At 41.2% G+C, this 22,854-nt stretch overlaps 1 protein-coding gene across 1 annotated transcript in view; it reads left to right on the top strand.

The window, feature by feature from the left end:
• Nucleotides 1-22,854, top strand: part of oprl1 (opiate receptor-like 1) — a 131,180-nt gene that overhangs the window by 12,656 nt on the left and 95,670 nt on the right. Inside the window, exon 2 of the mRNA XM_023956981.2 lies at nt 259-484. Within this exon, the coding sequence (XP_023812749.1) occupies nt 285-484 (200 nt within the window). The 5' untranslated portion in view covers nt 259-284. The remainder of the gene's footprint in view (nt 1-258; nt 485-22,854) is intronic.

Raw genomic sequence — 22,854 nt, forward strand, 5'->3', positions numbered from 1 at the left:
CTGTACTTCCTGGTTTTCACTGAACTTGTGAACAGAATATAGGTGCTTAGAACAGACACGTGACAGGAAAAGCTGGAGTCAGAAGACAAGCCCCAAAGCTGAGAGACTGTTAATCAATTTCCTATTCCACAGTTACCAGTGTGGGACCTATGAACACAGCACAAACTAGCAGGATCTACTGAATATGTCAATCTTGGTACTTTATGCAATTTCAGTTCCCTCTGTTTACCAATATATTTTTCATTAATGTCTCCTCAGGGGAAAATTCTTCATTTTGGTCAGCGATGGAGTTCCCAGAGGACTTCCTGTTGGAGGGGATCCCGCTCTTCAATGTCTCTCTTTTCCATAACAACTTCAGCAACGATTACAATGAGACGGACGCCCTGCTGCCAACTGGGGTCAAAGTCACCATAGTGGTCGTCTACATGATTGTCTGCGTGATTGGCCTCGTTGGAAATTTCCTGGTCATGTATGTCATCATAAGGTAGGATAGCTAAAGTCTCTTTATCCAAACAGAAAAAACTAGCATGCTTTGGCAGTATTAGAATTAAATGCTGCACAGCAAAAGTGGTAAAAAAGCAGCTTTGACAGTTTGTGCTAGACATTGGTATTTAAACACGGTCTCTGTCCGCAGACGTCTCTGTTTAATGTGACGTCTTATAACCAGTTCAACAAAGCTGTATAACATTGTCAATAAATACATTAGTTAAAACATAGTGATCACTTCTACACAACAGTACAAACAGACTTTACAGGCCCATTGTAATTGATGATCCGTTCTGATGAAGTTGTAAATATAACTCAAGTTCAACTGTTTTTGCTGTTTAAGAAACCGGGATATTAATACAATTGAGGAAACTGGGTTGCCTGAACCCCCAAAGTTTCTCTTAATGTCTTCATTTTTACTTTTTATAGAATAATTTAAACAAAACCAATACAAACCATACTGGCTTTTGGAGTTTTGTAGCACAAAGTCTGATGTAAACCTTTGTCTTGGATTGCTCTTTTGGTCTTTTAGACAGGCCAGCGAGCCTTGTGATGGAAAATTGTCAAAAAGCAGACTGAACAAACAGGTTTGGCAGGAGAAAACCTATTTTGTCTCAAATCAAAGCATAGAAGCACCATCATAGTCCCCAAGACAAGGCAGGAAAAAAAAAAAAAACAAGACGTCAGGACAAGTCTTCTGTTGATACATGAGAGGCAATGGGCCCTACTGCTTAGAGTTGAGTCTGATGAAAACAAAAAAAAAAGCTTTTTAGTTGAAACTCTTCATTCCTGTGGTCAAAACACACAAAACCTAAACATCAAAGAGGATACATAATGGGAGCTGACCTCAGAATAGTTGTGAAATTAGTCTTTATTTAGCTTGGTTTGGTGATAGTTTGGTGAAAAGGTGTGTTTGGATCAATCTAATTTTTATCAGATTTTATGCTTGTTTTTTAAGCTTGGCATTCTCCCCAAAGTCAAAAGGGTTCTTCCTTTCTGAACACCTATGTCTTTGTGTCCCTGAAACTCTTTCTGTCTGAATAATTACATTGATAATCGATCTGACGGAGAAGTCACATGAAAAAAGTCCACATGTATCCCAAATCCCAGTTACCTCCCCAAGCCTGCAGTAGTGATCACACCTATTGAGTAAGTGTACATTCACTTAATATTCTATCTAGGAAGCATACAAGATGTAAAAATGAAAAAACTATATATTTTTTAGTCAACAGATATTTTTAGTTTTGCTCTTCTAAACTGATTCCTAGTAAAATACATCTTCATTAGACCTTACTTGTTTTTTTGCTATCAATTTCCAGACTCACCAAAAAAGTTTTATTTTTTGACATTTTGATTTAACACATGGAGAACACTAGATTAGTAATGTATTACCTCACCAAAAGTTCAGGACAAAAAGAATGCAAGAAGTTTAACAGAATGTCAATCAAATCCTACCTTATCAGTGTAGGAGGAGCATAACTTCTTCTTAAACGATTGACTGGGGCAAAGTAAAGTTCTGTTGAGACCATCCATCTGTTAATCAACATCCATGCCCCTAAATATGTCATCATGAGCTTTACTAAAACTAAAATGACAGACTGTTTTCAGTTTAAATTCAAACTTCCTCACAAACACAGGAACACAACACTCACAGTTGTCATGATTAAGAAACAAAAGCAATGTAAATAGTAAAACTTTCTGAAATATTAATGTAAATACATTCATTTCTGATGTAAAATCAGACTTTTTAACATAATAGTAAACAGAAAAAGATATTGTCCCTTCTACAACCTGCCTCCTGTGGTTTTTAGTGGAATTGCACCATTTGTTAATGTTGGTATTGGTCCTTATGCAACTCCTAAACATTGGTTTGCACCTGACCAGTGTGCACACCAGCCATAAAAATGGACTTTAAAAGGAGTGTTAAATCATTATTGGTGATCAAAGTGTGGGATTTTTCAACGGTCTGTATTGGCATTCAGCTAAAAATGTTGATTGATGCCTCTAAAGATCCGCACGAATCAGTTGCTGTCTGACGTCGAAACACATCACGATGCTCACATTATCTCCCATGAAAAAAAACCACTGGCTGTGAATTACAAATGCCCCGTTTACCAATGATGCACATGAAACCAGGATTAGCGTTTTTATCATACACATTCAGGTCACTTTAGCCCTCTCTGTACATTAGAGGAAGAGCTTAAATGATTACTGCCCTCATGCTATAAGGAATGCGCTTTCTTACCCTACTTTGTTTCTTTTTCTTTTTTTAAGGACTAAAAGAAACCTTTTATGGATTTATTAGTATGAACAAGCCTGATGTGGAGAACAAATATTGTTTTTAACAAATAGCTGATAGAGCAACTGGAGACAGAGAGAGGAGAGAAGTTAATTCATGTTTATTTTTTCTTTTAGCTAAATATCTACACTATGCATTAAATATTAGATTTGAAAAAAGTAAATTTACCAAAACTCTATCTAACCAACAAGCTCACCAATTTAAAACTCTATCTGAGTAACATATATCTTGAAGATCTTTAAATATTACTATATTTTTAATGATGCTGTTATTATTAAGTTAACTTAAATGAAACTGGTTAAAAGACGTGTTTTCTTGTAAAGGATGTTTATGCATATACCCACTGTCAAAGTCTTAAAACCTGAGATTTAGTTGCTTGTTGTGCAGCTTGTTAAATATCACTCCAGGCATTGGAGGCAAATCTGACATTGTTGGCAGCAATTTGGCAACTATGAAGTAAAAGACAACAACAACAAAAAAAGTTCAGTGGATGCTTTTGTTCCCTGCTATTTGTTTGGATGGCTAAATTGCTTTCCCATCATGCCCCTTAAATGTATGACACATTAAAATGACAGGGATAGTGGCAAATCTGTTATTTTTAATATTATTTATCATTATTAGCATTACACTTGGAAAGGGAAATGGAAAAAACAAAGGGGAGTGAGTTTGCTGGAAAATGAGCTTTCTTAGACTTTCCATCTCTGAAAGACGCAAATAAGTCTAGTAAAAGTCTGACAAGATAGTGTTAACAATCCTTCCTAAAGCACTGAGTCATCCACTTGTTAACCTTTTCTGAAGTAAGGCTGTTAGTCATTGTTTCTAAGCTGAAGGGGCCACATATCTGAATGGTGGAAAAAGCCAAGGACCCTTAAAAATGCCATAATTAAGAGGTTTATAGTGATTTTTTTTCCCCCTTAAAACATGGAAGGAAATTGGAAGGTGAGTGGCGTATGATTTAAAGTTTGTTTCATATGAACAGCTTTCTCGTAAAGGATAACAGGTGGATGACAACAGTGATTATCTGCATAACATTGGGTTGTTTGGCCTTCTCACTCAGTCTCCTTTTCCAGGGATCTGTGTGTTCCAGCATGATTGGAAGTGGAAGTGCAGTTTTCTGCCAGTTTGGTCACTGCCTTCAGTTTCTATTTCCCAAATGCTTTGAAGACAACGTGCATCAACATAGGATAACATTTTTAAAAAGTCCCAAAGAAAACCAATTGTGAAATGGAAACACATTCACACCACAAACTGGTTTACTAATCCAAGAAGTAACATATATGTTTAAAAGCTATATTATTACAACTAATATTAATATTCATCAAAATTAACTTGTAATAGCTTTATTATTTTTATTTTGCACCTCTAATGGTTCTCATCTCCTCCAAACATGGAGCAGAAAGTACTTGCAGTGTCATAGTGACCCCTCTAAGAATACTTTTTGTGTATTGTTTAACTGTAACAACCATCCTCAAACATGAGGACTAAAAGCATCTGGCAACTACCAGAAAAGTACTTGTTAGTACTAATGTATTACAGTAGTTTTTTTTCCAGTGATTTACAACAGCTAGATTTGACATTCCAATATCTAAGATTATCGATTTGCTAATTGAGTGCAAAACCACATAATATAAAATAAAACTCTGTTCTAAAACCAACAAAAAATACTATTATACTTTGAAATAACATAAAAATTCAAACATCTCATCAAATCATTATTTTCAAAACTCCATACTCGAAGAAACTTTAATTGCAAAAAAGATATAATTTTTAATATGCATAGCATTTGTGGGTGCCTTACTTGGTACCTTTTTGCAGAAAACATACGCACAAATTACACACAAACAAATATTTGACTAAAACAATTCATAATACTACTGGACTTGCCTCACACTAACCCTGACAATGGCATCTGTAGTCCAGCTGTAATCCTGGTTATCTGCTCTCATTTTTTTTTTGCTGCTCACATTAGTGATGTGATCACCCACAACAATTAGCCAATGTTGGATATAAAATTAACTTTTGGGATTGCGACAACTGTACTGAAAATGAAAAATAAACACTAACTTTGCTTTGTTCTGGCCATACAACCATTTCTGGGAGGATTTTGAAGTTGGCGGAGCAAACTCCAATTATTTTCACTATTCAGGATCCTATGGGAGTCTGAGATTGTTTATGCTGTGTTTACGTTTATATGGGAGAAACACTCTTCTGGGAGGGGCGGGGCTTGAGTCAGCTGCATCTGTCCTGGATGGTGGTTGCTGCGGTTCACTGTGGGTGCCTTCTTACTTTTATGTGTGTCACAAAAAAGGTTCATGTAATGAAGATTTGTTTTCCTAAACCACTAGGTTTAAATGGGCAAATTCTAAAACAAAGCCTCCATAAAAGATCAGCTGAGAAAGCTGCAGACCGCTGTGGTTTGTGGCCAATGAAATAGGTTGTGTGCCAAGTGGCAGTGCTGAGCTCACTTTCTTTCCCAGGTCTGTTGGGGTTTTGCACAGTTTCATCAGAAATTAAGCAAATTACAAGTGACTGTTTTTGTTAACGGTTCCTTGTCACACATGCAGGTTAAGTTGAGTGACACCTCTGCTGTGAATGGGAACTGCGTGTGACAGCCACGCGCTCGGCCAGTGTCAGCTGGTATCGCCTGCGGTCCCCCGGGATGCTCTAAAAGGATAAGCAGGTGCTGCTAATGGACGGATAGATTAATGGAGATGCCTGTGACTTTCCGTTTGTCATTTTCATACATATTTTTAATGCCCCAATATGCTTAAAAGCTGTGGTGCAATTTTTGTTGCACAAACTGGATTTCTTCTAGGACCTTGATACTGAAAATTGCTGTAAATTGTTTCCTCAGTAAAGCGTTATCATTTATTTTCCAATCTTGGTGTGAAAAAAATTGAATTGAATTGTTAGTTTCACACCTCTGTTTCCTGACCTGTATTTTCCAAGTAATACAGCATGTTTTTTCTTACCTATCTGGCTTTGAAAGCATCTTTTTAGCACCCTGTCCTAGTTCCAAATGCTACACATCATCGCCTCCAATTTAACACATATTCTCTCTAAAACTCCCTGTAGAAAAAAGTTTATCAGTATTGTTTGAATCAACTCAATCTTTTGTCAAAAATACAGAAAAAGTGTAGATATTAATGGATCCTTTTCCCATTCAGCATTGCAGGAAGCAAAGGAAAAATCACTTTAACCACCCTGTTGAAATTGCATGACAGTGAATGCAATCTTCCTCATTTTTTCACTGACTGGATGTCAAATGTGTCATAAATTACTGACTCCCAAAAACTGAAGCCAGTCCTAACCTAACCTAATAAAACTGTTTTGCAGTTCTGCACAAGGAGTGACACATATTCTCTCAAAGTGGATGGAATAAGGTTACACATGAAATGTCTGTTTTAAGACTCAATAATTTACCTTCATTCTTTCTCTTTGGAATGTGAATGGCTGTACTGTAGTACTGATTAGCCAAATCTGTACTTGTGGGAACGGATTAATGTATTTTTAAACACCAGATTTTAGGGGGATCAATTAAACTCATTTTTTCATAAAATATGGCGTGTGCATATTTAATTTACAACAACATTGTCCCATAATGGCAGTAGAGACTATCCTTTTCAGAAATCTCATTACTAGAAAAACAGTGACAGTTGACAGCAGGGAAAAGTGCAGAATTGTTTAATATGAATCTGTGATGTTCATCCCCAAATCGAAAGAAATGTCATTTGGTAGTAGATTTAAGAGTTACAATTATGACCAAAAACGGTAATTCAGAAAAATGTTTTGAGAAAGTAATTATTTCTTAAAATGTACAGCAATGTAGTTTTCTTTTAGCCACTGAAGAAATAATAAAGATCAATTGGCCAACATAAAAAAACAGGACTGTGGGCACCTGCTTTGTTAACAATTAATGTTTATTTTCTGGTCAAAATTGGATAATTACAGATAGAGATAACCAAATAAATGAAAAAAAAAATACAAAAAAACAACATAAAATGGCATTGTAAATTTAGATGTTATGTTAATTTAACAACATAAAAAGTATTGGTTCTGTCATGGTGCCTCTGTCATACTCCTCCCCCTCTCCTCACCGCTTGGTTCCCTGATTCAGCCCAGCTGCGACCACTCAACTCATCTTCACCACCTGCCTATTTAACGAGTTCCTGGACCAGTATTCATCACCAGTCCGTTGCCCCTGATGGTCCTCTCAGTCACGAGTGGTCGCCTGTCCTGATGCATTCTGGAAGCCTCTCTCAGTCTCCTTCCCCTGGTCACGCTGCGAGCCTCTGCCGTTTCCCCCCCCCTTCAAGAGCTGACACCTTCCCCGTCGCTTCTCCACCAGTGACGCAACTGAATCCCTACACCTCGCTGTGGATGCCCCGGAGCCTGCTGCCTTCATTGCTACTTCATTATTAAATCCATTCGCTACCTACGCCTGTGCTTCCCCGTGTCTTCTTCCGGGTTTCAGCATCTGAGTCTCTATTGTTCTGTAACCATGACAGGTTCTGAAGAATCCTGAAAATTGGAGATTTGAATTCATTTCTTTGAGCGAACAAAACCATAACAAAATTACTAAAAAAGATAAACAAAAGAGATGCATATACTCATTGTCTCGTTAGGCAAACCTGTCAAATTGCTCGATAACATATATTTCAATGGATTTAGTAGACATGGTCAAGACGATCTGCTGCAGTTCAAATGGGGAGTGGGGAAGAAAGGTGATTGAAGTGACTTTGAACGTGGTTGTTGGTGCCAGACGGGCTGGTCTGAGGATTTCAGAAACTTCTGATCTACTGGGATTTTCACCCACAACCATCTCTAGGGTGTAGAGAGAACTGTCTGGAAAAGAGAAAATATCCAGTGAGTAGCAGTTTGGGGGTGGAAATGCCTTGTTGATGCCAGAGGTCAGAGGAGAATGACCAGACTGGTTCCAGCTGATAGAAAGACAATGGGAACTCAAAGAACCACTGGTTCCAACCGAGGTCTGCAGAAGAGCATCTCTGAATGCACAACACGTCCAACCTGGAGGGAGATGAACAACAGGAGCAGAAGACCACATCGGGTGCCGCTTCTGTCAGCTAAGAACAGGAAACCGAGGCTACAATTCAGACAGACTTACTAAAACTGGACAATTGAAAAAAATGTTGTCTGGTCTTATGAGTCTTAATTTCTGCTGCCACATTCGGATGGTAGGATCAGAATTTGGCGTCAAACAACATGAAAACATAAATCCATCCCGCCTTGTTTCAATGGTTCAGGCTGCTGGCGGTGGTGTAATGGTGCGGGGGAAAATTTTCTTGGCACACTTTGAGTCCATTAGTACCAATTGAGCATGGTTACAATGCCACAGCCTACGTGAGGAATGTTGCTGACCATGTCCATCCCTTTTTGACCGCAGTACCATCTTCTGATGTCTACTTCTAGCAGGATAAGCCACTATGTCATAAAGCTGGAATCATCAGAATGGTTTCTTGAACATGACAATGAGTTCACTGGACTCAAATGACATCCACAGTCACCAGATCTCAATCCAACAGAGAACCTTTGGTTTGTGGTGGAACAGGAGATTGGCATCTTGGATATGCAGCCGACAGATCTGCAGCAACCGTGTTATGCTGTCATGTCAATGTGGACCAAACACCAAGGATTAAGATGGTTGTGAAGACAAAAGGGGGACCAATCCAATAATAGCAAGGTATACCTAATAAAGTAGCCGGTGAGTGTAGATCTATTTTGTATACATATATAAAACCTTTGAGAATTAAAGCCATTTATACAAACATTTCATGGCACACCGAATCCAATAAACATGAAGTTGTGAAAAGAGTTTACTTAATTGCTTGAAATGCAGTAGGAGGAAGCAAACTTATATAATTCAACCCTATGATACTCTACTAAGCTTTAAATATTGGAATGGATGCATAGAAACTAACTATAAACCGAATAGTGGATCCAAGATATGTTTAAAATTTCCTAATACATAGACTGTGATATTTTTGAAACAGGATTATTTGTAAGAGATCCCAGTGTCTATGAAGCAAAGAACAAAAAGACCACAGCTAGATGCTCTGTTCTGAAACAGTAATAAAGAGGCCTTATGCATTCCCAGTACTGCCATTACAATGAAATAATGCACACTGCAATTATTTATACCACCCTGTAATTACTCTCTGTACAGTAAAATTGTTCTAAGTAAAGTTGTGTTAGTTAACTTCTGTTCTGTTTTCATTTAACTCCATCATATCAAGTTTAACCTGCAGAATTGTGCACATGTAGTGTTGGAATGCACAAAGTACAGACATTTTCAGATTTTTGTAGCTACAGCTAAAGGTGTTTGCTTATTTTTACATAATTATACTCTCAGATAAAGACGTTAACAAAACTGCAAGTGTTTATGTTTTTAAAAAGCAAATATCATCAACAATCACAATGTTTCTATAAATAATTCTCAAATCTTGGAAACTAGTTTGATTCATTTTGATAAAAATAAAAATGTTGGTCCCTGAAGGTAATCTAAACAATTACTGGGAAAAATAGGAAGAATTCAAAAGAAAGGGCATTGTGTGACGCCTTGCTTTACTGAGAAACAATCAGGGACCACAGAAAGAATACATATTTTAAGAAAGGAATTCAGTGGAACACAATGAACTTAAAAAAAATGCAACAAGCAAATATGGACTCCATCTTTGACGAAGAGTCTGCTCATGCTGGTTTTTTAACCATAAACAGACACAGAAGAAGCAAAATGCTCACAGTGATGTCAACTGCTGGACCTGTACCTGCTACAAATATAGAAAAACTAAATCTCAAAGGGAAATGGAGAGCAAGGGAAACGCACATCAATAAAAACATCACAGAGTGATGGTGGCAGAAGGCAATTGATAGCCCGCAGCCATGCGAGACTTCACACAGGCAGAAGGTTCCTTTCAATACATGCCAAGTCACAAACATATTAGAAATATCCGAATAATGGGGAACATAAACCTGTTTTTATCCGTCCAATGAAAAGTTTCATGCTGTCTCTCTCTATCCTGAGATCAGTCAATTCATTAATGCTCCTTTCTGTTTTTGGGTACATTTTCACTATATTTTACACTAAATTTGAACCACAAATTCTGATAGAATGAAGCCTTATTTAGATGTATTTGTCATACTTTAAAAGTACCACAAACTGCATAAAATAAAATAAATAAACTCTTCACTCCATTGCTGTTATTTCTAAATTGTTTTTTTAAAACCAACAACCATTTTTCGGCCCCTGCATTTGGTTTTTTTTGTTGTAAAACTTTGAGGGACTGTTCTTCATTATCTGGACTATCAACACACATTTGATAAAAGAGGAAATAAAAGAAACCTGCTTCCATTTTCTTACCACTTTTTTTTAAAGAAGAAAGGAAGTTAAAATACCATTGCTTATTTCTGACACTATCATCTCAACAAAGAGATACACTTTAAAGTCTCTAGCATAAAAGATTTTAAATGGCTTTTAAGTTTATACCTTACTGAAGCATTGCTTTGTAGCATTGTGGGCATTTTTACAGTCATTTAGAGTGTTGGTGTGTAAATACTGTCAGGCATTACTTTTGTTCATGTTTTCATTTTATCAGACTGAGCCATCGTACGAGGGGTTGTACTGTACGGGTGCTGTAAGTTTTTGGGTAGACCAGATCCATAAAGGCTTGTAAAGAGACGCTCCTGCATCTAAGGCTGCATTTACACTGCAGGTCTTGATGCCCATATTCGATTTTCTGACTATATCCGATTTTTTTGACGACCCGCTTACATCATCTTTTAAAAGTGACCCAAATCCGATTTTTGCATTTACACTATACAATGCTGAAACTATCAAACGTAGACGTTCTGAGGACTACGTAGCAGTATTTCCGCCTTCCGCGGACCTCCTTTCGGACTTTTGTGACTGCGGTTGTCATGGAGGCAACGCGGCGACGGAAGGAGGCGTTGCCTTGGGCGCTCCAGAGGGGATGCGCGGAAGAGGACAAAGAAGGGCTGCTCGGCTGGCTGATGTACTCTCTCTGAGTTTTGAATGAGGAAGTGTTTGCAGACGTTGTGCTGCACTAACAGTTTGATCCAAGCAAAGAAATAAACGGCTTCTAGCCAAATAAGGCTTCATTCTATCAGAATTTGAGGTCCAATATAGTGTAAAATGACACATGTACCCAAAATCCAAAGAGTACAACAGAGGGGAGAATAAATGAGTTGACTGATCTCAGGATAGAGAAAGACAGCATGAAACCTGTCATTGGACAGGAAAGAAAACAGGTTTATGTTCCCTATTATTTGGATCTTTCTAATATGTTTGTAGATTAGAAATGACTTAGCATATATTGAAAGGGGGCGGTGCTTTCTGGCTTTGCACAAATACTTTGCAAGATTGAACTAAATATTTCACACTAGTTGGTTTGAATGCATAAGTATGCATGCGTGAACATTATTTGTACTGTGTACATGTTGACATGTGAACCTTTTTGAAGCCAACAGGTACGTTTGTAACATTTGGGTGTGTGTGGACAGGCCCCGCCCTTCTAAATGGGCTGCTCATCTGCACATGGGGCTGGGATCACTCCTTCCCTGGCTCTGGGACGGGCAACCCTTTTGGGGCCCTCTTGGGGCTCTCCAAGGGTCGACGCATGAGGGAGGGGGCCTGGACTTGCTCCAGGAGGGCGGCGCTTTCTGGCTCCTTTCTCTCTGGATGGGGTGGGTGGTGTGGGGCCTGGGAGGTCGGCGCTTCGGGGGATGGGACCCCTGGGCTGAAGGGACCTGGGACCTATGCTGGGAGACGGCCCCGACTTACCCCCTTCCTCAAATAATCTCTTACTAGGGGGGGGGGGGGGGGGGGGGGGGTTGGGTCAGCCTGCGTTGCACCTTGGGGGGAGGAGCTACTTGGCAGTGGTTCACCCCCCATGGTTGCCGTATGGAATGCCCCTCCCCCCTCTCGGTTTTATTTGCACCTTAGACATGTAGGGCCCTTGGTAGGGGGGCTGCTTGGACATCACTGCCAGCAAGCAGTAAATGTCCTTTTAGGACCCCACCCGCCGATTTTAAGTGCACTGTAGACATTTAGGGCCCCTTTGGTGGGGAGGGTGATAGGACATCACTGTTAGTAATCAAGAGATGTCCCCTCAGTGCCCTACCCACCAATTTTAACTGCACCCCTTAGTACACACACCCTTCACTCCTCAAAATATACATTCCAACATAAACACACATACATGCACACATAGACTCACAAACACACACACATGCATTTCACAAGGAAGGTGGGACTTAGGACCATCTGTCCCCTACCCCATCCCTGGTAGGGGGCACTGGGCCCTTAGCAACGGCGGCCGTGTTCCCTGGGTGCTGGCTTCCTGGGCCCGGCAGCCCTCACTCCACGCAGGGAGAGGGATCCCTGAGCTTTCTGGCAAGATTAAGAGCCGGGGATCACATCACACCTGTGCTGGGGGGTGTCCGGGTCCCTGTGGTGTTGGTTCTGGTCCTTGCCCCTGAGTGCTGGGCCTCGCCAAATTTCCAACTGTGGCTGAGCCTGGTCGGGCCATGTTTACAACACCTCTTGTGGACCCCCTCTTCCCCTGGGTGTCCTCCTCCTGGGCCGGCCTCTGTCTTGCTCCTTCCTGGACCAACCGTGGACCGGGTGGGTGGCTCCCTTGGGGGGTCCTAGCTCGTACCTGGGGTTGGGGGGGGGATGCCCAAAACTCCTGGGTGGTGATGAGGTGCTCGTCTGGGGCTGTGGGCACTCTTCTGGGGCGGGGCCCTGCGTTGGGCACTCCCAGCACGGTGGGGGGGCTGCTCTCCTGGTTGGGCTGGGGCTGCGCTCTTTGTCCCCCATGCCTCCCTTCTCTCTGGCTCTGGGGGCCCCGCGGCGGTCCTGCTGGCCCTGGCCTGGGTGGTAGATGTGATCGCCTGGGAGCGGTTATTCCCTGCCTGCTGCCGTGTGGCGTTGGGGGGTTCGGGGTGCTGGGGTGTGGGTCTTGGTGTGGGGATAGCTGGGCACTCTCCCTCCTCCTTTTTTACATTCCACCATCCATTTTAGAAGAACGTAAACAATCACTTGAGCACAGGTGTTAAGTCACCTTTGCACAAATAGTTTGCGTGATTGAAGAAACTGTTTCACACTAGTTGGTTTGAATGCATAAGTATGCGTGTGGGAAAAGTATTTGTATTGTGTACATGTTGATATGAGTACATTTTTGGAGCCAACAGGTATGTTCATGACATTTGAGTGTGTGTGTTTGGACAGGCCCTGTCCTTATAGACATGTATTACATCTGAACCTGATCGTAATGATTAACATCCAGAAACTTCTTGCTTTATGCTGCTTCATGGTTTTACCCCCCCCCCCCCCCCTCCCTTCTATAATCACCCTCCAATCCCCCACTCTCTAACATCCCTCTCTTCTTCCCCCCTTTCCTTTTCTGTCCGGTCCAACACAAAAGATTTTGATTAAAATCAATGAAATTTGGCCTGTCAGAAGATTCATAACCCCTGTTGTTCAAGTAAAATATGTCCAACACAAGAGGCCGTCAGCTCTCATCTGTCTGACCAGCTGTTGGACAGGACAAGATAAAAAAAAATAAACATCCAGCAACTTGTTGCTTCATGCTGCTTCATGGTTTTACAACCCCCCTTCTATAATCGCCCTCCCCCCAACACAAAAGATTTTCAAATATGAATAAAATGAATAAAGTTTTGCCTCCATTACAAAAGGGGTTTATTCAAACATACCTCTGGTTTGTCAGAAGATTCAGAACCCCTGTTGTTAAAGTAAAATATGTCCAACACAAGAGGCTTTTTAGCTCTCATCTGTTTAAAAAAAAAACACTTATGACATATGGGTGAAGTTATCGTGCGATGCCCTTATGCTATTGTCTAGTAATTAGTAAGGTGTCCCCACTGGCTCCTTACTGGTCTTCTGCTCCTTACTACATACCATGCGCAATTGCTGCATGGGGCGTGGAGGTGATACATAGATGCTTGTAGGACATCCATAGGATTGTTTAATTTAAATCAATTTTGGTAAAAAGTTTTTACCAACCTTGAGTATTTAACGGAGGGCTTAAAAACTAAGAAATCTGTACGACATGCCTCCTTCTTCACCCTTTTACCCTTTTGTGTTATAAGGGGTCATTACAACTTGTTGTTTACAGCATGCCTGTAGAAAAAACTGTGCACGGACATTTCTCTCTATAGGAAAGGGTCATCTGGACCCCACAAGAAAGGTATTGGCTTGTTCCGCGCACTGTCCAGATGACCACACAAGATAGCACATGGGTTAATATACACAAATAACCACAGGAAAAGTACATATAAAATCAAGTGGAACTGTACACTACACCTTAATGTTAATCATGTGTGGCCACAGTCATCTCAGCTGCAATTAATATGTTTAATATTTAAGGGACAGCATATTTCAGCAATTTCGTTGTACTATTGTACCAATTTTGATTGTACAATGACATAATAAAGCTCTATCTATCTAGAGAACTCCAGTTTTATCATCAAGTGTTCGCTGACACCCTGTTTTTTTTGTTAGGCATCCTACTTGTGAAACCTGGTCAAGATGATCATTGATGTGTTGTTCTTACCATGACAAAGGTGGATAAAGGTGGAGAGGATTTCATGTAATCCATGGACACCAGTCAAGATCACAAATCATTGAAGAAAAAAGGTTCACCGCATTGTCTTGTGGGGTCTAGATGACCCCAATCCCGATGTTAAAGTGCCTAGGATAGCACAAGGGATAAAGAACTTGTAAAGTCAGATAGGGCATAAAGAGTTTCTGTAAAGATATTATTTTATTGGTTTGACCAGAAATTTGTGAAGCTTACCTGTGAAAAGAACCTTTGAGGAAACTCAAAGTTCACACAAAATTCTTTTTTGCATCTGGGATGTTACACAAAACACCATTGAATAAAAACTATGATCTGAGCATGAGTTTTTATCTACATAGATCTTTATAGTTTGTCATATAATGTTTGCCTAATTTGACTTCACATTGTTGTTTCTGTTAGGTCTCTTTGTGTTCCACTCATTTAGCATTGTTTAACGAGCTCTGGACACGATTCATGGATCCTTATTGCTTTTTTCAAGCCTTTCTGTGGAAAATTTAATCTTGTGCTTTTTCATTTTTGATGTTCAAATGTCAGTCGACCATAGCTTTAGATCATACTATTTTTTCATAACCAATTTTACAATTTACGGCCCACAGTCCAAATGTATTAAAATATTTGATACTTGGACATGAGCATATCTGTATTCAATGCTGGTTTTTAGAAAAAGAAATGTGAGGGAATAACAAAAGGCCTTTTTTTTTTTTTACGTATCTTATTCTATAAGTCTGGCATGCAGGAAGCAAGTCAGTCTCATGTCAATCTCATCCCGTCCTGGAGACATTTGAGCCGTAAGACTGACAAATGTCAGCCCCGTTTGTACACAGAGGGAGCAGATCTGTTGTGATGGTTGCTTGGTGCACAGACTGTTTCCTTGTTTCTACGCACTGCAGTTTGAGTGACATCACAAAGCACTCTATCAAACAGTCATAATGTTCTAAACTGAAAAAAGTCTTTACCCCTCCCATCTGTGTCTTTAACACTGCAGAACCATGCCTTCTCAGCAAAAGAACTTGTTGAATGCCTGTTTTAGCAGCTTAAAATACAAAGGTGACCCGAACTTGGCCTGTTTTTTCAAATCATCACTAGGCTGCTTTGACTTTTCTTTTTTTAAACAAAAGTGCAATCCAAAGGTGGAACCTTGTGATCTAACAGGTTCACCTTGAATCCTTAGCTGTGGAAATGCCAAAAAGCCTAAATGGGAACTTTGATGATATTATTGAGAGTACTTTTTTTTTACATCAAATCTGGTCAAGATGGTTTAAATTATTGAAAACATAATTAAAAGAGTATTCATCAAAGTATTTTACGAAAAGCCCTACAAAAAACATTTAAGTTTGGGTAACAGAATGCAACAGAATGTCCTAATTCTAATTCTGCTATGTTTACTTGCAATTTTTAAATGGGCTTTAAAATTTTGAACATGTTCCACAAAAATGTACCTTACATCTTCTTTCAAAATACTTTTGGAGATGTCCAGAGTGCCCCAAACTACCAAAGTGTTGAACAGTTGGATTTGAGACAAAGACAATATCCTGTCCGCTTGTCACTTGTTTCAGTAACATTAATGCTAATATACATCCCTTTCCTCATTTTTGGCTATTTAAGTCCACAAGATGTGTCAGTCTATCACAGCCTTTACTCTCAAGTTTTTTATGATCTGTGATTCATTGATCAGGGTTTACAGACGATGATCTACACAGGTAGACATCAAAGCATGAGCAAAGCAGCTATTACCATGACCTGGTGCTTTTATTTCCGAAGACCTGTAAATAAGTGAATTCTGTGTAACTAAGTTCCTTAGTTACACCCTCTCCTCATCTAAACATGCCTGCTGATGCCAAATTAGAAGCATCATGATGCAAATGCTACTTTCAATTATTTTATAATTAGAAAATGCACCTGTGCCAAACACATAGCAACAGTGACAGCAAAGCAACATTTAAAAGGAGAGGAGTTGTTCAAGGTTTGGTTTGGGTGAACTTAGTGTGACATCCGGTCGGGGTGATGGATGGCTGTCAAGACTGTTTAGCACCTGATTGCAGTGGACTTGTTTTTTTTCAAGATCGGTTTGCAGCAATTGTGATATTTTGAAGGTCAATGTTTATGACTTCCTTCTTGAAAGGAAGAAACTCCTCCATAGGAAGGAAAAAGACTGTGGCGAACTACTCTGAAAAGCTTCAGAGTGTGGTCATCAACCTCTTGATGCGTAGAGCCGGGGGATGGAAATGAAGCCTCACGCCCTCCGTTTGTCATCAAGGGTATATCTGGTTCCTAACATAGATGCCAGATTTGCTGGCAGCCACAGATAAAGCTTCATTCCTGATTTCTGAGTGAATTGCATGACGCCTGAAGATTCTCCACAAGGTTGGAATTTCTCCAGAGTTTACGTACGTGACCTTAGAGTCCAACAGAAGAAGCAGAAGCTGTTCAGACACCTTCTGTAACTAACAGAAAAGATATTTTGAGCCCTCCTTCACCGTAGCTATATATCCATAAACCTAACCCAGTATGAAGATTCAGCACAATCATTTCAGGGACAGGTCATGCAGATTACCTTCAATGTTTAAATTAAAACATGAGTAAAGGCAAAGTGCAAACTGGAGGGCAACTTAAGTCTGAGTCTATTTCTCACTTTTGTTTGCCTTGGGTTGCATTAGCACCTCTACTGACAGCACTGCAAGCTTCACGTAGCCCACAGAGCTGTCAGAGGAAAAAGAAAAAAATGAACTTCTGTGCAGATGTGCTGCTGCTTCATAACAACACCTACAGGCAAGGATGGCCGAGCATCTGTTCGGTGGTTTAGGCACACACGAACACGGTGGAAATCTGGAGTACAGGTACATTATGCTGAACTCAACACCTAACAGCCTGAAGAGAGAAAAGGCGCGATGGATGGGAAGAAGTCATGTTTTCGGGGAAGCTTTGTTCATTTAGTATTTTTCTTTGGAAAAAGAGAACTGAAGCTTAAAGGGATTCCTGTTCTAAAACAGGGCTCTGTTTCCATAACAACACACTGGTCCACATTGTACAGTTTATTACAGTATCAGCCCATAGCAGTGATATGGCAAAGGCACACTTGAGGAAAAACCATTTAAAAAAATGTATTTAAAAAAAAAGCTGCCAGATGGGGTTAAACATTAAAAATAAGGGGGTGTGGAAGTGAATCTGTTAGCAAGAAAAGAACAAGGTGTCCCCATTCAAGGAGTTATACTCCTCTGCTCAGATAGGTGTTATTGAATCCCACCTAACCTCCTTTGCTAGAAAAATTGAAAATCTATTTTGATGGATCAATGGGAAAAAAAGACAAAAATATCTGGTTTGTATTAGATTTAACAAGATTCAAAATCTCTAAAGATGAATATTTCTATTGCTCATGTCTCTGCACATTTCAGCTGAGCTCCTCCACAGAATAATGAAGAAATAGGGTTTTCCTGATAGCAAAAAAAAAAACTGAATATGTTAAGCTGTAACCTATTTAAACAGAGTCTGTAGAGTTAAAACTCTTCCCTTTGTTGTGTATAGGAATTCATATAGAAATTTGGGATAAAATCAACATTTCCCCCATTTATTGATGTATTACAGTTAAATAGTTTACCTTTTCTTACTCTTTACTCTGCTTTTTCATCTTTAAGATGAAAATATCCCTAGAAACTAAACAGACAGTTGTGAATATTCCCTTTGGTCAACTGTTGTCATTAATTTTAAAGCTGGAGAACGTAAATGCTGGAGAAACAAAAGAAAGGTGAACCTTTGGGGAAAAAGAATACTTGGATGGCAACACTCTTTTCAGGTGTGTTTAACAAGAGTTTAAAACGTCTCATGGGAAAATGGGAGGTGTGAAACTGAAAAACAATTGGAAAAAAAAAATGGAAAGGGAAAAATACTATTAAACGACCAACAACAGGTTTCTTAAAGCATTTCATGGAAATTCAATATAAGACTTAAGCTATGTTCACATTGGGCATGTGACATGCATCAAGAACACGCTAAACGCACATTCTTGAACACCCGTTTAGCCCACGGTATTCACACTGAACAAGTGGGGATGGGCTTTTTCTTCTTTTACTATTGTTTACTAGCTCATGGTGGAAGAGGCTCGATATGAAATGTTGAAGTGTTGCAAATCTCGCTCAGTTTCCTCCAGGCTTTTTCTTTCACAGTGCTATTCGGATATGTGAAAGACTCTGTGTCATAAGTTTTAACCCGAACACAAACCGCAATTCTTGATTTCTCCTCCATAATTAATTTTCAAAAGTGTGGGACTTCCATGAATTCAAAGTGATGCTACCCACACATCACTCCCAAATCCCAGTTCCTGATTGGTCAAAGTTCGCCCCGATTTAAATTTCAACTTCCAATGCCGCCGCGTTTTGTACGAAGAACCCAAAAACTGTCGCAGAAACTTGCATAGCTATGCATGAATGCAAGAGTTTTGAATGCCCAAAATATTCATTTATGTGCACTTACATAGACTTTTGAAAGTAGAATACTTAAACGTGTGTTGCAGAGGGCAGTGGGAATATAGCTTTACATTAAAACACTTTTACTAAAGGTAAAAAAAACAAACAAACTTATATTTATAAATAAATAAAAACTGCTGTGCAAACTGTGGAAGCAGAAGAATGATGACTTCCAATAAACATTAAACGTATTAGTGTTAATGGTCCAAGGATCTAAAAATGTATTGTTTGGATTCTTGGGATTCTAGAATCTTGATTAAATACATTTTTTGTAAAATTTTGTTGTAATTTTGTCTGTCCCATTTTATTAATTTTGAAAACTTGATTGTGAGAACAACTCACCTATTGAATTTGTTTCTTCAAAAATCTGTACTTTGCTGTATTGAACGGCAGCAAAATGTGTTAATAAGTAGATATTTAAACAGTTACACCATGATAAAAAATGTGTGGATCAAAGTGTTTTTTCCTGATCACTCACATCAGACATTTTTCTAAGGAAAAACGTACCAAATCACACAATGTATCATAATTGATGCTATCTATAGCTCATAAAAATGACTTATGATTTATCCTCAAATTTGAATGAGAACCTTCACCGACATGCTTTTTAAATTTAGTGATTCAAATTTTTTTTTTTTTAAATAAAATATCAACTTAATTAAAACTTTACTGCTTTTTCAAGCTACTCCAAGACCTAATGGGGAACAAGCAACCACACACTTCTCAAGTTTGTTAGTTTAATATGGATCACTCTAAAGTTATGTGCAGAGAAATTAAAATGTTCTAAACCAGCAGAAAAACAATGGTCTTTTTTGTAGACAGGACCCAGAATACAAAACTGCAACAACGAGGTTGTGCTTTGAACAGCTGCCATGACTTTGGTGTCAGACTGTAAGTTCATCTTTCTGCAGACATTTCTAAGTTTCCTCCTCAATACTGCCTTTTTCCTGTCTGGACACGCTCTTCCATTGTCCTCCTTCATCCTCACTTGTTGATTTCTCATTCAGAGCGTGACAAACAGGATGTTGCCCGAAACTACCATAAGAGTGCGAGACAGGAGTGAATTTCAATCAAAACACATGGAAAAGTAAAGAGGCACTGTCATGGCTAACGGAACTAAAAAGACCCAGACGCTGGAACCCAGAAGAAGACGCAGGTGAGTTCTGTACTGGTTTGAAAAGGGTTTAATATTCAGATCTTTGTTTTGAGGGTTGTAGATGAAGCGGCAGACTCCGGGGAGGACCCACGAAGAAGATGGTAGGTTTTCGTCGGCTCGTAACGTCACTGGTGGTTGCGACCGCAGCTCGTGAAGGGCTGAAGGCTGGGCAGAGGCTCGTGGTGGATTAAGGGAACGGCAGAGGCTCGTGGCTTGACAGGAGGCTATGACGAGGCTGTGTTCCGGAAGGGCTGCAGACTCAGGCGAACACTCGTGGCAATGAATTCCTGGAGACAGGTAAGAGCAAGATTTTAGGCACAGGCTTGAAACAAGGGCTAAGAACGTGACGATCATGTTAACCACCATCAGGGGCAACGGACTGGCGAGTAATGCTGATCCTGGAGCTCCTTAAGTAAGCAGGCAGGTGATGAGGTAAGTGGTCGCAGCTGAGTCGCATCAGGAGCCAAGCAGAGAGGGGAGGGGGAGGAGTCTGACAGAGGCACCATGACAGTACCCCCCCCTCAACGACCGCCTCCAGGCGGTCAAGGGCGGCGATCTGGGTGGGCCCGGTAGAAATCCTCAATGAGGGAGGGGTCCAAAATAAACGAGTGAGGAATCCAGGAGCGCTCCTCCGGACCGTAGCCCACCCAGTTGACCAGGAACTGGAATCCACGACCCCTACGACGGACATCCAGAATCCGGCTGACGTCATAGGCTGGAGCGCCGTCGATGACCCGGGCGGGTGGTGGGGAAGCGGACGGCGGGCACAGAGGACTGTCCTGAACCGGCTTGACCTGTGAGACATGGAATGACGGATGCACCTTGAGAGCCTTGGGCAGACGGAGACGAACGCAGGAGGGGTTGATGACTTTCTCAATGACGTAAGGTCCAATGAATCGAGGAGCCAGTTTCTTGGAGGATGCTTGGATGGGGATGTTACGAGTAGAGAGCCAGACCCTTTGACCAGGTTGATAATCGGGTCCCACGACCCTGCGGCGATTGGCGAGGCGACAGTTGCTCTCCTTGGTGCGGAGGAGAGCAGCCTTAGTCTGATTCCACACGCGTTGACAACGCTGGAGATGATGTTGGACTGAAGGCACTGCCAAATCCAGTTCCTGCGACGGAAACAGAGGTGGTGAGTACCCAAGGGCGGTCTCAAAAGGAGAGATCCCGGTAGCTGAGGAGGGATGAGTATTATGGGCATACTCGATCCAGACCAGGAAGAGGGACCAGTCCTGTTGGTTCTGTGCCGCCAGACAGCGAAGAGCTGCCTCCAGTTCCTGGTTCGCTCTCTCTGCTTGGCCGTTGGACTGAGGATGATAACCGGAGGTGAGGCTGACCGTGGCCCCCAAGGCCGTACAGAACGCCTTCCAGACCTGAGAAATGAACTGGGGGCCATGGTCAGAAACAATGTCAGCAGGGATACCATGGTGACGGAAAACATGGTCAACCATGATGTTAGCAGTCTCTGTGGCTGTGGGTAGTTGAGGTAGCGGGATGAATTGAGCCATCTTAGAGAAGCGGTCGATAACGGTGAGGATAACGGTATTACCTCTGGAGGGAGGTAAACCCGTGACGAAGTCTATAGCCAGGTGGGACCAAGGGCGATTGGGGGTAGAGAGCGGATGGAGTAAACCAGCAGGAGCAGAAGACGAAGACTTGGAGCGGGCACAGGTAGTGCAGGCCAAGATGTATTCTCGGACATCTTTGTCCATGGATGGCCAGAAAAACCTCCTCCGGATGAGACTAAGGGTCCGGTGCACCCCACCATGGCACGCCACACGGGAGGAGTGTCCCCAGGAGATAACGTCGGAACGGAGGGAAGATGGGACGAACAGAGTACCCCTGGGAACAGGGGGATGATCAGGCTCCTCACCTTGAGCTTGAAGAACTTTGGTTTCCACATCCCAAGTGAGGTTCCCTATGATGCAGGTGGACGGCAGAATGGTGGAGGTGGTTTGTTCTGTGGGGCTGTATTTCCGAGAGAGAGCGTCTGGCTTGACATTACGAGAACCGGGTCTGTAGGTGATAGTGAACTGAAATCGATCAAAAAAGAGACACCAACGAGCTTGCCTGGAATTGAGTCTCTTGGCGGATCTAAGGTACGCCAGGTTTTTATGGTCGGTCCAAACGATGAACGGCAATTCGGCTCCCTCCAACCAGTGACGCCACTCCTCCAGAGCTAGTTTGATGGCAAGGAGCTCACGGTTGCCGACATCATAATTCTGTTCCGCGGGTGAGAGCTTGCGGGAAAAGAAGGCACAGGGTTTTAATTTGCCAGTACTTTCCTCCTTCTGAGACAACACTGCTCCCACCCCTGAGTCTGAGGCGTCCACTTCAACAATGAATTGTCTAGATGGGTCCGGTTGGATCAGAATGGGTGCTGACACAAAAAGTTCCTTGAGTTTATCAAAAGCCTGTTGTGCTTCAGTGGTCCACGTAAAAGGATGATTGACGGAGGTGAGACGTGTGAGTGGGGCGGCTATACTGCTATAGTTTCGGATGAAGCATCTGTAGAAATTCGCAAAACCGAGAAATTGCTGAAGTTTCTGACGGTTTTCAGGCGGCTCCCAGTTAGTGACTGCCTCTATTTTTGAGGGATCAGGACGAATGCAACCAGCCTCTATGATATAACCAAGGAACTGCACAGTGGGGACGTGGAATTCACACTTTTCGTGTTTAACGTAGAGTTGGTTTTCTAACAGTCTTTCCAGGACTAAACGGACGTGGTGTTCGTGTTGGGCTTGGCTGTGAGAATAGATAAGAATGTCATCCAGATATACAAAGACAAAACGGTTTAAGAAATCTCGTAGA

Source organism: Oryzias latipes, chromosome 7 (assembly GCF_053564925.1).
Source record: "Oryzias latipes strain Hd-rR chromosome 7, Olatipes_Hd-rR_3.1".
NCBI lineage: Eukaryota > Metazoa > Chordata > Actinopteri > Beloniformes > Adrianichthyidae > Oryzias > Oryzias latipes.